General features: G+C 40.5%; 2 protein-coding genes and 1 pseudogene across 2 annotated transcripts; all 3 read right to left on the bottom strand.

Moving 5' to 3' along the window:
* Positions 1–1306: 1306 nt before the first annotated feature.
* Positions 1307–4315, bottom strand: LOC114550319 (E3 ubiquitin-protein ligase TRIM39-like; annotated as a pseudogene).
* A 1328-nt stretch (positions 4316–5643) lies between these two features.
* LOC114550243 (E3 ubiquitin/ISG15 ligase TRIM25-like) lies at positions 5644–10979 on the bottom strand. The gene is made up of 3 exons (XM_028570885.1): positions 10912–10979; positions 9299–9437; positions 5644–8584 (listed from the first exon to the last, which is right to left on the bottom strand). Exons 2-3 carry the CDS (start codon positions 9351–9353, stop codon positions 6738–6740), a joined length of 1902 nt encoding a protein of 633 aa, XP_028426686.1. The 5' UTR covers positions 9354–9437; positions 10912–10979; the 3' UTR covers positions 5644–6737.
* Positions 10980–13013: 2034 nt separating this feature from the next.
* Positions 13014–15556, bottom strand: LOC114550504 (ninjurin-2). The gene is made up of 3 exons (XM_028571301.1): positions 15426–15556; positions 15131–15210; positions 13014–13180 (listed from the first exon to the last, which is right to left on the bottom strand). Exons 1-3 carry the CDS (start codon positions 15536–15538, stop codon positions 13014–13016), a joined length of 360 nt encoding a protein of 119 aa, XP_028427102.1. The 5' UTR covers positions 15539–15556.
* Between the last annotated feature and the right edge of the window lie 632 nt (positions 15557–16188).

Genomic DNA, 16188 nt, shown 5'->3' with positions numbered 1-16188 from the left:
AAATATCAAACACCTGGTTTTAAAGCTTTTTTTATCAGATATGTTCTGGTCAAGCATGCCAGATGTCTTGGCCGTCAATAAAAGCTTGTATTTAAAAGTGCAATGAGTGGAATGTGGACCCTGAAGTCGATGGGTTTCACATACAGTTATCAAATCATAAAAGGGCACGTATTATATGCTCACAATTGTATACTTGAATTCCAAGAAGTCATTAATGAACAACATTATTGATGTTTAGCATAAAGCAGGTGTTCAGTAATGTGAAATGTAAACCCAGTTGATTCATTGATTAATCAAGTTAATAAAGACTTTGAAAAATGTCCATCACAATTTCATGAAGCCCAAATTAACATATTTAGGTAGCTGGTTTTGTTCAACCATCAGATCAAGACCAAAAGATATTTAGTTTACTATTATATATGCCTGAGAAAACAAATCAGATATTCACTTGAGGAGAAGTACATCATTTTTTCATAAAAAAAGGTGATATAAACGATTAATCTATTATCAAAGTGATTATAAAGATACATTTTCTGTAGATGGATAAGTCTTAAACCTACAAATCAAAAACAGTTTTGAAAGTGCCAAAGATGAAATTGGGTTCCTCTGATGCCATTGTCCACTCCTAGTTTTCGTTTCTATGGTAGCATCTTTGAGAAACAGACCAGGACACTGGTTAAACAATGGTGCCACCTCCTGGACAGATATAGGTATTGCAACAAGTATGTAAATATAGTATACAACTGATTTACCTTCTACTTTTCTCCATGATTTGGAAATTAACCTAACCACCAACTGTGGTGTCATATAAGTTAACATTCTATGAATGTTTTTGATTGTCTATAATGTAATTTGGATTATTCTGTACACACATCAATTGCATTTCTGTCCGTCTGCTCCTAAAGGCCTTTTTATAGTTGTGCGTCGGCTCCACGCAGAGCTCTCGCCGTAGCCTTAAAAAGTGGCCTGATGTTTATACTTGTGCGCTGGTGTGTGCGTCAAGCTGCATGTGTGTGTGTGTGTGTGTGTGTGTGGGGGGAGTGTGTGGTAGAGAGAGAAGTGAGAGAGTGCCGGCGATTACCTTCGGAGCGCGGAGCGACTCTAGAGTCATAGTAGGGAAACAAAGTGTCTCCTCTGTGCTTTCTGACCACAGTGGGAAATATGTAGCAGGAAAAGTTAACCCTCTCCTTGATTTCATGTTGTTTATGGAGAAGGAGAACCAGGAAATGAGTCGGGAGAAATGCAACGGCGTAGGGTCCGGCGTAGACGCAGAGGGGTCTGCGTCTACGCCGGACACTGCGCCGTCGATTCGATGCACAACTATAAAAAGGCCTTAAAGGTTTCTTTCATTTTTTCCCTGTTAAGGTTCTTTGGGGGGATTCTTTTAGTGATTTGTGATATTGTGCTATATTAATATAATTGACTTGACTTGAACTGTCAAATCTCTGACTGTTTTTGTAATGTGCCAAGAAAAACAAAAAGCTATTAAATAAAATAAAATAATAAAAGTAAATAAAAAAATATGTATTACAGAGTGTTATTGTTTTTTTGTAATGTGTGATACAACTCTTATAACTACTCTCCGCTAATAAGAAATAAGAAATATAATGTATATTCCAATAACGTGTGTGTGCGCCATTACTTAATACAAAAAAACCTGATAGATGAAACGAGATATCTGAAATGAGAAAACTTTTCGTTACAACCTACACATTCATTTCCCCTGCTGTATGTGAGACTTAAAGTTGCTCAGGCTACAGGAGTGATTACGAGCATGTTGTCATAATCATTTTCAAAGATACCAAAAATAGGGTAGACCTTTGGTCTGCTACTTAAATATGTGGCAGCCATAGAACAGAGAACATCTTTTTGTGCAGGTGGGGTCTCCATGAAGGCACATCCTGTGTAGGAATAGATCAGAGTCCTGGCTTCCACGTCATAGAAGGAGACCTCTCCCTTCTCGTAATCGACAAACACACCAACTGTCTGGGAACTTTGCCTCAGGTACAGGGGAGCATTGCTAAAAGTATTAGCAAAATATTCCTCGTGGACTTGGGATATTGGATTGTAGATTTTAACAAATGTCCAGCCTCCCTCCTCAGGGGTGGGAAAGAATAATATCTCCCTATTAATGGACTCTTTGACCACTCCCAAGAGCCAGCCTTTACTCCCACTGACCCGGACTTCATAGTAGAACCTGCCTGAGAAAAAACCCTCTTTCCCAAGGACAAAGGGTTGTCGTACAAAACTTCTCCCAAATAAAGCAGTACAAGACGGTAGACCTACAGCAAATCTCAGTTGTTTCCCATCTTGAGACACCACAAGTTTGGAATTGGCTGTGTAGGCGTCCAGAGTCACATCCACCGCATTACACTGTTGGATCATCATCAGCTTGTCCTGCAGCGGAGTCCACACTTCTTTAACAAACTCATCTGTCATCACTTTCTCTGCTGCATCAGGCTGTTCATCGGCCTCACAACCATCAGATAACCTGACCTCATGAATAAGCATCTCCATCTCATTACGGAGTTTCTTTTCCATATGAGCCACCGCTTTTTTCACCATCCCCACATAACTCTGCCGAGTGATGTCGTAGAGGTCTGATGTCAATGGAGAGGTGGAGTAAGACAGAGGGCTGAATAGGTCCTCAGGGTGTGCAGGGAAGAAGAGAGATGGGCAGCTCTGCAGGAGGTGCAGGTGGTCCTCCGTTTGTAAAAGTTGCTCCATTTCGGATCTTTTCCTCCTCGACTCAGCGACTTCTTGCTCCAGCTGTGTCATGCAGTCTTCAGCCTCCTTCTGTGCTGCTTTCTGCTTCTCCTGGATCACTTTAATCAAATCAGCCTGGCTTCTTTGCAGAGAGACCACCAGAGCAGTGAAAACCTCAGCAATGTCTGCTATCTCTTTCTCAAACTCTTTCTTGCTCTGTTCAACTGACAATTTGATTTCCTTAATACGCCTGGATTTAGCGTTTTCCATCATTTTTGTCTCTGACATCACATAGCCCAGCTCAACTTTCCTCTCTTTGAACGCACGCTCTAGTGGAATGGCTTCATGCGTTGCATGGTTGTCTTTTAAGCACATGAAACAAACACACATCTGGTCTTGGCTACAGAAGAGCTCGAACATCTTGTCGTGCATCTTACACACCCTGTCCTCCAGGTTTGACACAGGGTCGATCAGCTGGTGCTTCTTAAGGCTTTTGACTCTCTGATGAGGCTCCAGGTGAGGCTGGCAGTACGACGCCAAACACACCAGGCACGTCTTCTGGGCCTTGAGCTTCGGCTCGAGGCAGATGTCTGGGGCACCTCTCCTGGTTTGGCAAGGGTGTCATTGTTCCCCCTCACCCTCATGTTGTTGAAATGCTCCACCATATCTCTGAACTCTGTGTTGACCTGAAGCTGTGGTCTTTTGCGGAACTTCTTCTTACAGAGGGGACACTGTACCTGGCCACTGCTGGCCCAGTACCCTGTGATACAAGCCTTGCAGTAGTTGTGTCCACATGGAGTAGAGACAGGCTCAGTAAATGCATCCAGACAGATTGAACACAGGAGTTGTTCTTCACACAGGAGACTGCTGGCTGAGGCCATTTCTACATGAGAGGAAAGGATTTGATGATTAGGATGTTCAATGTAAAACCCCAAAAATGTATAAATCAAGTGGGTAACTTACATTTCTGACTACCATCTCCCTCCCTTTTGTAACCAATATCATCCAACACAATATGCAGGTCAGAGCATAAGGGCAGCACGTTTTGCAGAGGCCTGACACTTTGGAAAATATTGGTTTTTCTTAGACTTACTTTAAATGCTGCTGTAGATAGATATACTGTAGGTTGGATTCAATGTGAAACAGCTTGTCACCAAAACACCTTTTGGATTGGTGAGGTTTTGGATTTTTGGATTACTCCTTATTGAACTCTAGCCCATTTAAAACCAGTTTCTGGCAACTTCAACGGGGCGCTGTGGCTCAGGTGGTAGAGCGGCGGTCATCTACCAATCGGAAGGTTGACCAGCAGACTGCCCCTCTTAAACTAATGATGTGTTATCATATCAACTCACAATGCAAACACGCAGTTTTTGTAATGTTTTTCATCTGGATACAGTTTGTTAGATTCTTTGAAGTTATATTTTAGCTCAAAGTACCAGGTGACATGCACTTTACCTGCCGAGAAGTCTGCTGTCTGTGGAAGCTGACGTGTAGGGGCGGGGGGTTCACTTTAGGCATTTACTTTCATTTCTTGAGAAGTAGTAGACAGGATATAACTCCAGTTCCATGAGTAGGTGGCTACGTGTTACTGTGTTACGCCCTCCAGGCTCCCAGGAGGTGCGGGGTAGATCCTAAATCAGATCAGCTAGAATGGTCGACATATGTGGTTTGTGCATGGGGAGTGGCGAGTGGGGATTGGTTAAGGTTAGGGTAGAGAGTACCAGGGTAAGCCAATCAGAGGCAGAATAAGGCGGGCCCCGAGACACGTCCATGACGTCGACACGTCTAGAGGATCCGATCTAGCATCTACCGAGGTGCGCCGGGCTTTGAAGCCAAGTTGACATAGTGGCCAAACCATGAATGTACTAAGAGAACAAACGGTGAAATAACAACTTCCGTGTCCGTCACGTGACGCCATTGGGCCCAAATACTTTTTTGCAATGTACTTACATGGCCAAAGACACATCTCTAGACTAAATGGACCCCTTTTCTAATCATAACAGAACACATTTCCCCGTGAGCAAGGCAGTTGACACCCTAACAGAACTCAATTAAATAGTGCTCTTGGCCCATTACTCTCTAACTACAGCCTGTGTGTAAAAAGTCTTGGAGTTATTATTGATAGTTTGTTTAAATTGGATAAACAAATTAGCGCAGTAGTAAAAACAAGCTTCTTTCAGCTTAGACTTCTTGGGAAGGTGAAGTTGTACCTACCCCAAAGTCAACTGGAAAAAGTTGTACATGCCCTGATTACAAATCGCCTGGACTACTGCAACTCTTTATGCCTGCTGACAGGGAAAAAGCACTATGACCACATTACCCCAGTACTATCGTCTCTCCACTGGTTGCATGTTGCTCTCAGAATCCATTTTAAGATTTTATTATTTGTTTTTAAATCTTTAAATGGATTGGCACCTTCTTATTTAGCTGATATGTTGATTTTACATACCCCAGTCAGAGCACTTAGGTCAAATGACCAGCTTCTTTTGGACTGTCCTAGATCCAGACTGAAAACCAGAGGGGACAGAGCTTTTTCAGTTGCAGGTCCTAATCCCTGGAATGCTCTTCCCCTCAATATTAAAGCAGCTAGCTCTATTTTGTCATTTAAATCACTTTTAAAATCTCATCTCTTTGAAATGGCTTTTAACACAAGCTGAGCTGTGACATTGTTAATATTGTTTGTAATCATGTTTACATGTGTTTTAATTATTATTATTATTTCGGGGACACTATGTTTTTAATAGGCTTTTATTTTTTCTTCTTGGCTTATTAGTATGCTTTTTATGCTGTTACCGGTATTAGTATCTGTACAGCACTTTGGCGCAGAAACGACTGCTTGTAAATGTGCTTTATAAATAAACTTGACCTTGACCTTGACCAATGTAATCTGGGGAAACAGAAAAAAAACATTTGAGAAGCAAATTTTAAGAAATGCACTTTTATTAAACTGTATAATACATATCATATGCATAGTACACACATATAATACACCTGGTTTTGAAGCTCATTTATCAGATATGTTTTGCATGCCAGATGTCTTGGCCTTCAAGAAAGCTTGCATTTAAAAAAAAAATAGTGGAATATAGGCCCTGTAGTCAGTGGGTTTCACATGCAGTGATCAAAACATAAAAGGACACATATTATATGCTCAGAATTGCATACTTAAATTCAAAGAAGTAATTTGATGAACAAGATTATTGATAACACAAGGTGAGGAAAGTAGGTGTCAACCGCAAATTTGGTGGATCCCCACAGGCGATGCAAGCCTAACCTTGAGCCCAAAGTTAAACCTCTTAGGGCTAGGTCTAGTTACTATTTTCATTATCATTTAATCTGATGATTGTTTTCTTGATAAAACGTTCGGTCTGTAAAATGACAGAAGACCTAACATGTCCATCATGATTTCTTAACCTCCAAATTAACATATTTATGTATCTTTTGTCCAATAAATAGATACAAACAGAAAACAAACAAATATTCACATTTGAAAAGCTAGAAACAGTGAATGTTTTAGCATTTTAAAAAACAATCAATTATAAAATATTATTAAAGATTAAGCTCTTAACCTATACTAATAGAGTATATGACTGATCTACCTTCTACTTTTCTCCCTACCTTAAAAAGAACCTCATCATCAACTGTCAGGTAAGTGATTTTACCTGCTCTGATCAGTTAAAAAACAAAGCTAAGAATTAAATCATAGAAAATATATGTATTATAAGATGTATTGTCCTTCTGCAATGTATGATACTACTACTACTACTACTATTAGATTAGATAAGATTAGATTTAACTTTATTGTTGTCATTGTGCAGAGTACAAGTACTGAGAACCTAATACTAAAGATTACTACTGTCTCTGATGTGTAAATAGGTCTCTGCTGCAATAAATATACTGTACTATATATTCCAATAATGTGTGTGCCCCAATACTAACAAACATACATAGCTGATATTAGAAATGAGAAATCTGAAATGAGAAAACATTCCAGTACAAGTTACACATTCATTTCCCCCACTGTATGTGGCACTTTAAGTTGTGCGGCATACAGGAGTGATTTCGAGCATGTTGTCATAACCATATTCATCTTCCAAGATGCCAAAAATAGGGTAGAGCCTTGGTCTGCTACTTGAGTATGCACCAGCCATAGAATAGAGAAAAGCTTTTAGTGCAGGTGGGGTCTCCATGAAGGTACATCCTGTGTCGGAGTAGATCAGAGTCCTGGCTTCCACGTCATAGAAGGAGACCTCTCCCTTCTCGTAATCGACAAACACACCAACTGTCTTGGGCTTTTGCCTCAGGTACAGGGGAGTTTTGCTAAAATTATTAGCAAAATATTCATTGTTGAATTGGTTGTAGATTCCACAAAATGTCCAGCGCCCCTCCCCCAGGGTGGGAAAGAAAAACGTCTCCATGTTAATGTACTCTTTGACCACTCCCAATACCCAACCTTTACTCCCACTGACCCGGACTTCATAATAGAACCTGCCTGAGGAAAAACCCTCTTTCCCAAAGGCTAAGGGTTGACGTACAAATCTTCTTACGAACAGCGGAGGCGGAGGCGGTGGGCCTTCACGAAAACTCAGTTGTTTTCCATCGTCAGACACCACGAGTTTGGAATGGGCTGTGTAGTCGTGCAGCGTCACGTCTACCCCATCGTACTGCTGGATCATCATCAGCTTGTCCTTCGGTGGAGTCCACACTTCTTTAACAAACTCATCTGTCATCACTTTCTCCGCTGCATCAGGCTGTTCATCGGCCTCACAACCATCAGATAACCTGACCTCATGAATAAGCATCTCCATCTCATTACGGAGTTTCTTTTCCATATGAGCCACCGCTTTTTTCACCATCCCCACATAACTCTGCCGAGTGATGTCGTAGAGGTCTGATGTCAATGGAGAGGTGGAGTAAGACAGAGGGCTGAATAGGTCCTCAGGGTGTGCAGGGAAGAAGAGAGATGGGGAGCTCTGCAGGAGGTGCAGGTGGTCCTCCGTTTGTAAAAGTTGCTCCATTTCGGATCTTTTCCTCCTCGACTCAGCGACTTCTTGCTCCAGCTGTGTCATGCAGTCTTCAGCCTCCTTCTGTGCTGCTTTCTGCTTCTCCTGGATCACTTTAATCAAATCAGCCTGGCTTCTTTGCAGAGAGACCACCAGAGCAGTGAAAACCTCAGCAATGTCTGCTATCTCTTTCTCAAACTCTTTCTTGCTCTGTTCAACTGACAATTTGAATTCCTTAATACGCCTGGATTTAGCGTTTTCCATCATTTTTATCTCTGACATCACATAGCCCAGCTCAACTTTCCTCTCTTTGAACGCACGCTCTAGTGGAATGGCTTCATGCGTTGCATGGTTGTCTTTTAAGCACATGAAACAAACACACATCTGGTCTTGGCGACAGAAGAGCTCGAACATCTTGTCGTGCATCTTACACACCCTGTCCTCCAGGTTTGACACAGGGTCGATCAGCTGGTGCTTCTTAAGGCTTTTGACTCTCTGATGAGGCTCCAGGTGAAGCTGGCAGTACGACGCCAAACACACCAGGCACGTCTTCTGGGCCTTGAGCTTCGGCTCGAGGCAGATGTCACAGGGCACCTCTCCTGGTTTGGCAAGGGTGTCATTGTTCCCCCTCACCCTCATGTTGTTGAAATGCTCCACCATATCTCTGAACCCTGTGTTGACCTGAAGCTGTGGTCTTTTGCGGAACTTCTTCTTACAGAGGGGACACTGTACCTGGCCACTGCTGGCCCAGTACCCTGTGATACAAGCCTTGCAGTAGTTGTGTCCACATGGAGTAGAGACAGGCTCAGTAAATGCATCCAGACAGATTGAACACAGGAGTTGTTCTTCACACAGGAGACTGCTGGCTGAGGCCATTTCTACATGAGAGGAAAGGATTTGATGATTAGGATTTTCAATTTCAAAAGTATGAGACTTACATTTGGACTCATTAGAAGGTCAAGTGGTACTTGTTTTTTGGTGTTCAAAATTCTTAACACCTGCCTTTTGTAGCATAGCATCCAACACAATATGCAGGTCAGAGCATAAAGGCAACAATTTGTGCAGAGGTGCAGAGGTGGGACACTAGGAAAATATTGGTTTTGGTTAAGACTTGCATTAAATGCTGCTGTAGATATACTGTAGGTTGGATTCAACATGCAAAAGGTTGTCACCAAAACACCTGTACATACTGTTGTTACAGTGATTGTCTGATCAGTTTATGCCCCTTACTGAACTCAAACAAAACAGTTTCTAGCAACTACTTGGCCCAAAAAGCCTGAGAAAGCATGATGGCAGAATTAGCAATGAAGACATTTACAAAGCCATTCAAGCAGTAATCAAGAGATTTGTTGAGCAAGATGTGCGTCTCAAGTGATTTGTCCTCCGCAAAGAGGCCAACACACAAGCTGCAGAGGAAAATAAAGAGGAAATTGGAAAATATTAGAGACATCTGGAAAAGAAAACAGCTCTCTGGCTGAACTGAACTAGTAGAATGCAAGATACAAGAGGAGATGGGATCTCAGGCTTCTGGGCTCGTCTGAGAAAGAAAATTAATTTACAAGGGATTTGGGAGTTGTAATTGCCATTTTTACCAGGGTTATTCCAGTGGCGGTAGATAAACTCTGGGAATCGGTTGACACAGTTCATCGCCTAGGCAAGAAAAACCGATGCGGCGCACAACAAAATGCCCAACATCATCCAGTTTGCACTGCGGACTGTCAGAGACGATGTCTGGAAGAAATCAAAAGATCAGCAAGGGTCAGCAAAAAAGTCAAAATTCACAGTTTAACATCAGAATTTTATAACCACTTTTGGAATGACATTAAAGATCTGTTACATAAAGCTTTTACAGAATGTATAGAAAAGTGATGTTTCTCCCCCACAATAAAAACTGTTAATAACCCTACTACTTAAACCAAATAAGGATTTACTGTAACTTGACAACGAGATTACAAACTACTCTTGTAATCAACTTTAACATGTTTTGGTCAAACCGGTTGCTTACCTGATTGTTAATCACCGTGAATCTTTTGAGTAATCAATATTGTTGATTATGAATTTCGTATCTTTCAATTCACAAATTATACTGTGTTTTTTTTCCTTTCTCTCCAGGGCATCTACAGGGTAGTCTGAGCTTAAATCTGAACAAATGTGAACTACTACCACTGTACAGATTCATATGTCAATTCCTTAACACTTAAAAGTGAAATATTTAGACATAAACTTATTAAAAGATGGGAAGAACCTGAAACTATTGAACATCAGTTTTATTTATGTCCAATCACACTACAATTTTTGGCAATATCTGAATAATTAGGAACATATTAAAATTGAAAATGTCACACAACAAATTCTAATACACAAAGATAACCTCTCCAGAGAAATGTCTAATATGATGCAACAGCATAATAATTATGGGTAAATATCATATCAATTCATGTAAACGAAAAGAAAACCCGCTGGTTTCAAAATAAATTGAAAATATTTTTTTCTACAAATAGTGGCTGATACAACCAGCTAGTTAAAAAACTGTAATTATATTAATTCTATAATGCCTTGTATTATTTTTCACTATGTTCATGTAGTATTTTATTTTTATTTATTTATATATTTTTATGTATTGTCATATAGCCTTGCTGTTTTGAATCTGTTAATATTGTTTTTAAGGAATGCACTGAATTGTTCTGAATCAAGTTGAAAAAAAGAAAAAAAGGTCTACGTCGTACAATGCTACGTAGACACTATTGGACGTCTTTAAAAGGCAAAAGGATTTGCTCAACATACTGCTCGAGTTTCCCCAGTGTTGTGTCTTTTAAACGCAAAATTATTTGCGTAACGTAGCCTACTGCAAAACATTTTTCACCTACAATAACATCATTTTAAAAAGTTAATCTCTGCAGGCTCACCAAATTTCACAAATGAAAACAACAATAAAGAACTACAATCATCAACTGGATTATTCTCTTACAATGACGGAAGAGGGAAAAGTCATAAACAGACATAGATGGTTATAGTCATACTTGAGGATAGATAAGCCGAACAAAATCGGAATTGTATCGCGCTAGCTGGCAATGTCAGAGGGAAAATAAAGTCCCTGCGGTCAGTGACACTACAGGAAAACAACGTTTGTGCTCAACTGCGAACTATGCATGTGAAAAAATTAGCAATAAAAACAGTTCAAAGTACAATAGGACTTCAACTATACCTGCAGAAGTCTGTTGCAGGGGCGAGGTTCCCTTTATTAGGCGTTCGTGTTTACTTTCGTTTCTTGAGAAATAGCAGCCCCTACGCCCTCTATCGGCCTTATAGAGAGGCGAAGTCCCCTCCCTTTCGGTGGATCTCATAGGACCTTATTTCATAAAATAAATATGTACGGTTGTAAATAGGTAGGGACATATAATTGTTTGATCTCCTGTGAATTGAGCCATGAATTAGCCTATGACGTTTGTCAATGTATCAACCTCCAGAGATACATCCGATCTTGTCTCTGTCGTTCGGTCTGTTTGATTACCTCACTGTGGAAAATGGCACAAACCAAAAGCTACCATCCGATGGTATATTTAATAGAAATCTGAAATGATTTACAGTATTGTATTATTTGATGCCTATCCATACTTTTTCTTTATTTGCTGTAAATTATGTATTCAAAACATGGAGTCATCAGCACACAATTTACACTATTGTAGTGCTACCAATGTATACATAATAGTATAGTAGACAGGCAGTTGGGTCTAGAACTTGACCAGTGACTTTTACTATGATGGGGCAAGCAAAATACTCTTTCTTACTCTTAATTATGACTTAATTAATTGCCAAATATTCAGAACAAAACTGTGATAATTATTTTGAATGCTCTTTTTTTAAACTTTTGCTTGTGTTTTATTTGTTGATTTAGTTTGCTGTAGTAAGCACCTTCGATGAGGCTGATGTTCTACTAGGGATACCCTAAATGCCATTGCCAAAGGGCTATCCTGCTCACATTACATTTATCCATATACATATATATATACATACATACATAGCTTTCAAAAGCAATGACATTAACTGAAAGAAAAAGTGTATTTAACACCTTTATTAAGCTACGTATTTATGTAGTACTCATAAAATAAGCTATAGTTTAATAACATGTAAGACAGGAGGCTACAACAGTTCTATTAAAAGATAGACAATAATGTTAAAGTCAAGAAAGAAGGCAAAAAGTCGACTGTATGCATGTTATGAGCTTTGGTGAGTTGGTCTGTGTGGTAGTAAAATCTAAAGTTATAATAATCAGCAGGAGTGTGTGCGTCAGTCAGTCAGTGAATGCGCATCATGAGCCATGGGAAGTGTCCAGTGCGCTGCATGCCGAAGGTACTGATGAAGAAGTTGAGGACTGTGGTGATGAAGACTATGATGGTCGTTACGTTGTTCAGGTAATCCAGGCGTCTGTGCAGGGTGGAGTTATTCAAATCCCGACGGCCTGTGACACACGCACGCACGCACGCACACACACAAAAAGAGAGGGTTCAAAAATTCACTTGGTTCTGACACACACAGAGACTTCTAGTTTGGTCTGGATGCTCTACATTATGATTACCTTAAATAAACAAATGGACAAACTACATGTCCACTTCTCTCCTTCAAACACTGACATCTTTTTACACTTATGGACACACACACACACACACACACACACACACACACACACACACACACACACACACACACACACACACACACACACACACACAATAGCTTGTGATATTAGGCCCATGTTCACTCTGTTACTTTACAATTAAGCAATCATTAGCAAAAAAACACAATAAGCATAGCTTCTGTTAAATCACTACATTTATTCAGCTTTTTGGACGAGAATGTGTACGATGCCTCTTATTTATATTACCCTGGTTTGTGTCTGGTATTGAACCTCAAAATAGTTTTTTTTAATGTCAAACAAGTTTTTAAAAGAAGTTATATTTAAAAAGAAAATCTGTTTTTATAATTTTACCAATAACCAAACAATGGGGAAACACAATTGTAAAAAAGTTTGAAATACACATAATGGAACACAATTTTTCCACAAGCAGGTTATTGCAGTAAATAAAACAATGCATATTCACATAGATATTCAGTTGTTAAAGTGAAAATATTTTTAGTTGGATTACAGTGTGAATAAAATTTTAAAAGCCTGAATAATAAATGATGATGTTTGAACATGTGCAAATTGTCTGTGAATTGTCAGCAGTGAATTTCAACTTTGAATCAATATGTTTAAGTGTGTGTACAGATGAAATACACTGAGTGCATATGTGGTTGTGTGTATGTGTTTCAGAAGTGGAGTCGAGCCAGCAGCCAGCGGAAGAAGCCAGTCCTTTTGGATCCGAAGAAGCTGACGAAGAAGTTAACCACCGTGGTGACGAAGATGACGCCTGTAGCAAGGTTGTTCAGGTAGTCGAGTCGTTTCTGATTGGACACCACATTTAGGTCCCTGCGGGCTACAGCACACACACACACACACACACACACACACACACACACACACACACACACACACACACACACACACACACACACACACACACACACACAAACACACATACACACAATTTCAAACACTTCAAACACATCCACCCATACACACCCATTCATTGGATGCATGCCTATTCACATGTAGGCCTACATACACTTACAATTACCCCTTACAATCATACAGTAATGCATTCATACAAACAGCAATATAGTTCAGACACGCGCCCTCCAGCCTCTGTCTAGTTTATATGACATTTTGACCCTCACTCAATAAGTATAATTTACTGTAATACTGCCCTGGAGCAAGGAACTCCCAGCTGTTCCAATCAGAGTAAGCTACTTCGTTGCAGACTTTTCTGAAGTGAAATTTTACTGCTCACTTAGTTCTAGCTTTGTCAGAAAAAAATAATTTTGAGCCTAAGGAGCTGAAGGCGAGACAAACCATTGTGTGGGTGAAATACCTGTCAATAACAGCTAACACAGTTGTCTTAATGAGGCACATGTAAGTCAATGCAAAGACAATTTGACACAAACAGATGACGCTGCCAGCAGTAGACGTTTGCTTCCACATTCAGCCTTGAGGCTGAATTCTGAAGCAAACTTCCAGTGTGAATGTGTGTATATTTATGTGCAAAGGTGTGCAACACCTCTGGTCACGCTATAGTAATGCAATTTAGTTAGCAACTGTGTATGAATGGGTACAGATTAAAAAAGCTGCCTCTGTGTGTGTGGAGGATTTGAAACATCTGTGCTCTGGAGCCATCTGGTGGTTGTATCAAGAATGACAGTGTGGCAAACAGCAATGCACGATAAACATGCACGTTTACATTCTGAATGTACGTACAGTGTGTGAATGTGTCTGCTGAGGGTGTTTCATAGAATGAAACGCTGAAGCAGCCATCGCAGGAAGCAGCTGCGTTGTGTGCCGAAGGCGGCTTTGATGATGTTGACGATGAGGGTGAGGAAGATGATGCCCGTGGTCAGATTGTTCAGGAAGTTTAACAACCGCTGACAAGAGGGGAGGAGGGTCAGCTCAAAACGAGCTGCATCACACACACACACACACACACACACACACACACACACACACACACACACACACACACACACACACACACACACACACAGGGTTGTAACAGCCCGTCAATGACCATGTCAGTCTTTCATTTTCAATTCCTAAACCATCTGACCAATTGCTGGTTGGTCCCTTGGCCTCGTCCATTCATACTGAATAAAAACATCAGAGTACAGAATACTGTAGTTGATTAGTACTTTAAGTAGAACAATAAGTCACACTTCTTGAGTGTGTGTGTGTGTGTGTGTGTGTGTGTGTGTGTGTGTGTGTGTACAGAGTTTAGTCCTACGTTGAATGAGTCACAAAGTTGATCTACTTTCCAAAAAAAGATCTACATGTCCCTCTTATCCCTACATCAGAAAGTCAGAAATGCATCCTGGCAAAGAGGCCGGTGCGCTCCATCCCAAAGATGGAAATGAAGATGTTGGAGATGAAGATGAGGAAGATGATGACGGTTGTGGTGTTGTTCAGGCTGTCCAGTTGCTTCTGGTTGGCCTCTTCGTTAACATCTCGGCGAGCTGCAATGAGCACACACATGTACACACACACACACCAAAAACAAAAACTACACAAAAATAATAAACTACACAAAGGGGCAGAGAAGTATTCCATTGCCAATGTTTTTACTTTTATCATAATTGATACATATGTTTTTTTTTTTATGTTGCACAAAGAATATGTTTGGTTGCTGCCAAAATGGACAAGGAAGTGACTGGACTTCTATCTACACTGCTTGTATTTTCACAACAAATCAATGTGTCAGTTTATTAGTATGTTAATATGATTGGTTAAAAACATGGAGCAGGGATTTCTGAAGAAGGTGGTCTTTTGATTGGCTCACCAATGATGATGATCAGGACTCCAGCCACTATCTGGAGAGCCAGGGAGAAAGAGATGAGCGTCAGGACAGCAGCGTAGTACCTGAAAAGGAGAGAGAAAAAAGTTGAGGCCACAATAAACGTGATGATTCAGGAAGTTGAACTCTGATAAATCTCTACAATATTTTAAGATGCATATTTTCTCCTTGACCAAAAAGGTCCTTTCTACTTTTAGCTGAATTTGCAGTGGAACTTCTTCTGTACACACTAAATGTAAAACAGTTTTCTCTCTTTGCCGCTCAAACCCCCTTACTGTACCTGTATCCAGCTCCCTGTTCAATGACGGTCTTCATGTGTGTGATGTTAGCCAGGAACAGAGCGATGTCCAACATGCCCTCAGCTGCTGTCTTCTTCGTGGCATACAGGTTCATGTTCAGATTAGAGGGTGAACCTCCCTGAAAGAGAGAGATACAGACGTCAGATTTCAAGTGGCCATTCCCACCCTTTGCACCCTTACGCTGAGGTTTTACTGTCAGTGCTAAAGACAAGTTTGACTCACTGAAACTGTGAATGTAGAATACTGAATGCACAGCTTCTTAATGGTTTTTGCTAACTCAGTTGTCCACTCATCATGTCTGTATAATGAGTTTTGTATCTGCCAAAAAGTTACGCAGCATTGGTTTTATTTTTTTGTTAGATGTCAAGATAATTAACTTATGACCTGGAGATACCTGATGAAATAAAATGATTGCCCCTGCTCTCCCTATAATGTGCCATCCACATGAGTCCCATCAAGATCTGGCCAGCATGTGAGAAACCCTTGCTACGGGGACATATTGTAGGGACCGGACACCTGGCTGTTACTGCACCGTCCCCTTTGCTTCCTTTAAAAGACCGAAGACAGAGGGCAATATAGAGAGAACAACAGGAGAAGGTGAATGAAGAAAAGAAAGCAAGAGTGAAGACAAAAGAAGGGAGATGGAAAAAACAAGTGCCAAAGAAAATCAGAGAAGAGAATCTCCAAGTTCCTGACCAGAAGAGGGCAGCAAAGACCAAGAATACTATCCGAATACTGCCAGAA

Source organism: Perca flavescens, chromosome 23 (assembly GCF_004354835.1).
Source record: "Perca flavescens isolate YP-PL-M2 chromosome 23, PFLA_1.0, whole genome shotgun sequence".
Taxonomy (NCBI): Eukaryota; Metazoa; Chordata; class Actinopteri; order Perciformes; family Percidae; genus Perca; species Perca flavescens.
This window is presented reverse-complemented; position numbering and strand designations above follow the sequence as displayed.

Coding starts and splice junctions, on each gene's coding strand:
- LOC114550243 (XM_028570885.1), bottom strand. CDS start 9,353: ATGAACTGTGTCAACCGATTCCCAGAGTTTATCTACCGCCACTGGAAT. Junction 8,585..9,298: donor CCGCCACTGGAATAACCCTG/GTAAAAATGGCA, acceptor CCTCTCATGTAG/AAATGGCCTCAGCCAGCAGT.
- LOC114550504 (XM_028571301.1), bottom strand. CDS start 15,538: ATGAACCTGTATGCCACGAAGAAGACAGCAGCTGAGGGCATGTTGGAC. Junction 15,211..15,425: donor GAACAGGGAGCTGGATACAG/GTACAGTAAGGG, acceptor TCTCCTTTTCAG/GTACTACGCTGCTGTCCTGA. Junction 13,181..15,130: donor AGTCCTGATCATCATCATTG/GTGAGCCAATCA, acceptor TGTGTGCTGTAG/CCCGCAGGGACCTAAATGTG.